The 6,000-nt window shown below is 36.6% G+C and overlaps 1 protein-coding gene across 1 annotated transcript; it reads right to left on the bottom strand.

Moving 5' to 3' along the window:
• Positions 1 to 2,845: 2,845 nt before the first annotated feature.
• LOC115594683 (olfactory receptor 2AT4-like) lies at positions 2,846 to 3,870 on the bottom strand. Its single transcript, XM_030438885.1, has one exon. It carries the CDS (start codon positions 3,836 to 3,838, stop codon positions 2,846 to 2,848), a length of 993 nt encoding a protein of 330 aa, XP_030294745.1. The 5' UTR covers positions 3,839 to 3,870.
• Between the last annotated feature and the right edge of the window lie 2,130 nt (positions 3,871 to 6,000).

Here is a 6,000-nt window from a genome sequence, read left to right as displayed (position 1 = left end):
ATGTTGAAAGAGTTTTCAACATAATACAAACAGGGGTAATCTGAATAAGTTATTTGTTTGTTCGCTTGTGATTGTGTGCAGAACAATTATATATTGGTTATTTTATTTAAAGAACAATGCTGTGAACACACAATGAACATGTATGTCCTACGATGTATCAGCACAGTGGGAAGACTGTTATCTCTGCTTGTGCAAAGAATGAATGCATTCAACAAAATGACTGCACAGACAGTGACTTGAAATGTGAGGTTTCATATTAAACATATATTGCCACGTTTGCAACAAATATATTGAGATAAATGCATCTCAATATCATACAAAATGATTGTTATCCTTCCCAACAATTTCAAGTTATATCAGATACCCAGCATCCCTAATTAATGTTTATCTTTTTTTAGAAAATCATGTGAATAAGTATTACTCATTGCTTGTTTTCTTGAGTTGATTGTTATGCATTTTTTAATAGCTAATTTACGTGTATTAAAGCAATTCATAGTGTGACGTGCATGTGCTGTCGTCTCACTGCAGCCTACAACAAAAATCTCACCTGCCTCTCAGGGCTTCAGTATATTATGTCATTATGTCACTGAACTGAAAAACATGTACAAATATAGTTATGAACTTCTAAAGTAATTGACTAAACTGCTTATCGTGGCACAAAATTTTTGGTCATTTATTATCATGTTGGAGCATCCTCTAACATCTGGAAATATATTTTCACATCTCACAGTAGCAGCTAATCTGTTTTGGTCATTTGTATCATTGTGATGGTTTTACCATCAAATCTCAAATGTTTCTGTTCCCAAGTTATCAGATGTACTTTTGTCTTCTGTTTATTCAATTTAAGTCAGAGAAATAGATTCAACAGTTAGGCTTCTTTTCTGTTTTAAATCTTGCAATGAATACACTCCATTGTTTTACTGCAAAATTTATTATATGTTTTCAGAATACTAAACGCTTTGATTCATGTATTAAAATGCTCATTTTCATAATGAATGACATTAAGACTTCATGACAGATCAATCAATTTATGTAAATAAGATAAAGTCTCTCAGGTGTAATGCTGGTGAAATAAAGAATAATTATCTTTTACATTTTCTGTTTGACCAGATTTTATTCTCTTAAACATATTTGTTGCAGCTCTGAGTGGCACCTCCTGAATTTCTTCTTTAGAAGAACTATAACTATAACTGCGCATCTGTTTTGAAGGAAGCAGTGACACTTTTTTCTTCCACTTCCTTTAAAATCCATGCAGAGGGTCAGAAAATGTTACTAAATCCATGTTCAAGATGTTTTACAGATGTGCATTGTCTTGACAAGAGGAGGCTATAGGCTGAAGATGAAACATGTGGGAGTCTTGCACCATCTAGTGGTTATTGCACAGACTTCTGGAGCTCTGGATTAGAGTTAAAACACAAAAATCAAAACAGAGACAGGATGGTCACTATTTTAGCATTATCACCTACATATCTGATCATAAGATCTTAATCCCCTGCATATGTATTCAAATTCATAACTAATTAGCTTAACATTAGCAAAACATTTAGGACAAGTTATTCAGAATGTGATAAATGTTTCTTCCCTTATGCTCTTCTGACAATCTTACTGTAATATCACCTTAAAAATGTTGCCCATCATGCAACCAAATGTTAGCAAAGTGTGCACATTGTTCACATCGAACTTTACAACACAAAACATCAGTTGTTAATACGTAGTGGATCTGCAGTGTTTGGACACAGAATGAAACACATATGTCAAATGATGAAATTAATCTTGCAGGAAATAAAGAGACCGATGGACTGACCCATCTGTCAGTGGCAAAAAAGAACTTTCTGCATAGCAGCTTTTGTGATTTCTTTGTTTTTCATGTAGTGCTGTTGCAAATTATTAAAGTGTAATTAATGGCACAGCCGGCACTGTACACATGATCCCACTAGAGGGCATGCACTCACCACATTACCACAGTGTAGTTTTTGTCCTGCCTGATTTATTGTGAAGCTGTGTCTTTGATGAGGAAGTTATCTTTAAGCGCATCACTTTTTACAACATCTGACAGAGGTATCTGCTGTAGTTGACTTTTCTTAAGAACATAATGTAAATATACTAGCCGTACAAATGTTAAATATATCAGTTCACTTCATACAGCATTAGTCAGAGTTCCGTGACATCAGCAGTTTTATTCACACACCTGCTTGGTCGCACGAAACTCAGAGGAGTAAATATGATTTATCATCACTATGTGATCATGAAGCTTATTTAAATGTAAATATATATTAGATTTTCCAACACAGACTCTGTATAAAACTTTTTATGAACTTTTGTGAAGGGATAGCCAAAACAAAATGGTTCAGTTTTGATGCCAACAACTTTAGTGAATTACCTCCATGTTAACAAAAAAAAGTAATGACACTGATGTGAATAAGATCACATTAGATTGATGATCAAGTGACCATAGACAAAATGATGGGGATGCATTAGTAAATTGTGCACAAAACAACTTTAATTCAGTCACATCCACATGAAATTATCTGCAGTACATTACTCTTCAGTAGTTTTACAAACTAAGCAGATGATTAATTCAGTGTCTGTTAAAAGAAAGATGTGCAGGATTAAAATAAAACATGTAAAACACACATGGAGTACAACTACAGTAGATGTTTCCCAAAAGTGGTAAATGAAGTGTAAGACTGCAAGTGATCATTTGACTCACTACGGCCCAATTAGCGGGGCTGCATCAGTGTATTACACATGTCATGTTTATGTTAAATTGTCTCCAATTGAAAACCTCAAGTTAAATCCAACTGACCCATATTATTCTGACAATACATGACATATTTTTCCTAAATCATTTCTGTGTTTTATCATGTCGTTTTAGTTGCATGCCAATTTTATTTTTCCTGACCAGTGCCAGGGCTCTGGTTTTGATCTCTTTGGTTTTCAAAGAATACACAATAGGGTTGATGCAGGGTGGGAGGCAAGAGGCCAGTGACAGGCTCAGCACACGCTGGTCCGGGTCGATGAGACGCAGATAAAACCCAAAAGTAAAAATGGTAATGAGAGGAATGTAAAACACAGCAACAAGGATCAGATGCTCAATGCAAGTGGTCAAAGCTTTTAACCGATTGTCTAAAGATTTCATCCTGAACACAGTCACCAAGATGCTGACGTAGGACAGGAGAATAAAAGAACAGGGTCCCCCCTGGATCAGAATACTGAGAGTAGAAGCTGCAGACCACTGCATTGTGAAATCATTACAGGCCAGTCTGAACACAGGCGCATAGTCGCAGAAATAGCTGAACACCCTGACAGAGTTACAAAAAGACAGTCGAGTCATTATACCTGTCGCAAAAGCTGTTACTCCGAGAGCAAACAACCAAGAAATGCCAACAATACAAGACATGCTCTGCAATGTGTTGATGGAGTTGTGACGCAGAGGGAAACATATTGCAATCAACCTGTCATAGGCAAGTATAGCCAGTGCATATGACTCCAATGATACAAACATATAGTAAACATGCATTTGTACGAAACAAAGATTGAATGGAACAAAGTTATCATTAACCAGGAACATCTTTATCATGCCTGGAATAGTACATGTGTTCAGGATCACATCAATCACTGCGAGGTTGGCCACAGCCAGAAACTTTGGGGAGTGTAAACAATGGTTAAAGACAATTGTACAGATCACCAAACTATTAAAGAGCACTGTCACCACATAAACAAACGCTAGAAAGATGAAGTAGACACTGATGAAGGGAAATGTCTCAAATCCGATGATATAGAAGCCTGGAGGATGAATGATGAGAGAGTCGTTTAAAAAGGTCCTGAGAAAAGACATCACTGATCTCCACAGCCTGTGTGCTGGAGGACAGCCTCAGCTCTCCAGTCTACAGAACAGGGAAATTCCATCATACGCATGATCACATCACATTTAGAATCTTAATGCCAGTTTGAGAAGCACATTCAAATTTAGCAGTATAAAGAATACATTCCCAGTAAGACAGAAATCCAGCGACTGTGGCTCACCTGGTGTTCTTAGAGATTGATTAGCAGCAGCTGTTAGATGCTGCATCCAGAAGCAGCAAACAGACGACTGCAGGTCTGACCTGCGTTCACACTGAAATAGTGTCCTCATTGATCTCTTGAGATAACTATAAAGCAGTATTCATTTCCCCATTAATGACATCATCCATAATTAGCAGGGTTGTACTGTAACTTTTTTGTGCTCCAAACAAACATCTAATTATTGTTTTGATGATGACATGGTGAGTTTCAGCATCTCACAACACTCCTTTAAAAACGTGGATTCAGTGAAGCTTACCAAAATAACATGAAGCAGCAGTTGCTCAGTGAAAAACTGATGGTGATAGCTTTGTTAATACCTCAGTGACCTCTTGTGACAACTGTTCTGTCACAGGAGGTCACTGTCAGTAAATTCAGAAGAGGAAGAGATTTGTATAGAATCATTATTAAATCAATAGTCCCAGACTTAGATATAATTATGTTAAAATGTATAAGAACTTTTATGAAGTGTGTTTGTACAAAGTGAGCAAACAGCAATGTTTTCCTTAACAGTACATTACAGTTTTTCTCGATTGTTTACACACATTTTCTGAAAGCATGCCTCATGCTCTCAGAACTCTACACACAAATCAAAAATCACACACACAATGGGCTAAACCCCTCAATTCTCCTGCAAAATTAAACTTTACATTCAAAACAATGTTATTTCTTCTCAAAATGGTATTTTGTTTTCAAATGACACACACAAACCATCAAATGAATAGACATTTATAAGAACCAGTTGAACACTGATGTGCTCAGTGTAAAACACTATGATGAATGGAAAACACTTCTTCTTCATTCATCATAATGACTTAGGCCTTTTTTGTTCAGTTACACTTACTACAGTCAGTACATACATAAGTGTGATGTAAAATATTTGAGAATATTGTTTTTATACTCAGAACACACAAATACACGGTAACAGATATATTTTATTTTTCCCACAAAAACAATGTACACAGTGTACATATCAACCAACACAAAGTGCATATACAACAATATACGGTCTACATACAAAACAACAGAAGAATTTACTGTACACAGTTACAGTAAAAAAAAAAAAAAAACAACAACAAAAAAACTGTGCAGCATGCTCTCCTCTGTTTCGGTCTGGCCACAGCACCTCATCCACATCACAAGCAATGTTTTCCCTGGCATGGTAGCAAGAGAAACATCACCTAGCATGGCGAATCCAGCCATGAAAAGCACAAACTGCTATATATCCACATGCATCTTCCATAGCTTGGAGAAGGGGTATACACATTTGTGGATTTGTGGATTTCGGTCATACACTTTACAAAAAATTCTCAATAGGATTGAGGAATGGAGAATATGGAGGGAGATAAAGTGTTGTTGGGCAGTGAACCAGTTACGAACCAGAGCAGCCCAGTGGAAACTTGCGTTGTCCCATATGACAACGTACCTGAGCTGCTCTGGTGGAATGAGTGTGTTGTGTAGGGTGTCTAGGTGTTTGCCCATGTGATGAGTCAGTGTGCATAGTAGGGCAATTCACTTTAGAATTTTGAATGACAGAGTGTTCTTTGTGAAAGCAAGAGATTTTCTTCATGAAAATTGTGCCAAATGCAGAGAATTGTGTGTAGTGTTTTGAAAAAAGTGTGTTTTAGAACTGCAATTTGAGTGTAAAGCAGGAATTGTGCTTGTAGTTTAGCAGAATTGGTTCAGGGGGTTGGTGCATCAGTTACATGTTGTGGTCATTTTGTCTCAAGTACCAGTTTTTGTGTGTAAACAATTGAGAAAAACTGTAATCACTAAACAGGCTGTGGTTCTAAGGGTGCCCAGTTTGCTGTGTAATCACCATAATGATGCTGCTTAATGACCTTTGCTGTAACAAACAAACATTTTAAAGTTCAAACTTGAGACTAATTAATCTCTTACTTACAGACCTATGATGTGCTGCAACAGAAAGCCCTCAGA

Source organism: Sparus aurata, chromosome 13 (assembly GCF_900880675.1).
Source record: "Sparus aurata chromosome 13, fSpaAur1.1, whole genome shotgun sequence".
NCBI lineage: Eukaryota > Metazoa > Chordata > Actinopteri > Spariformes > Sparidae > Sparus > Sparus aurata.
This window is presented reverse-complemented; position numbering and strand designations above follow the sequence as displayed.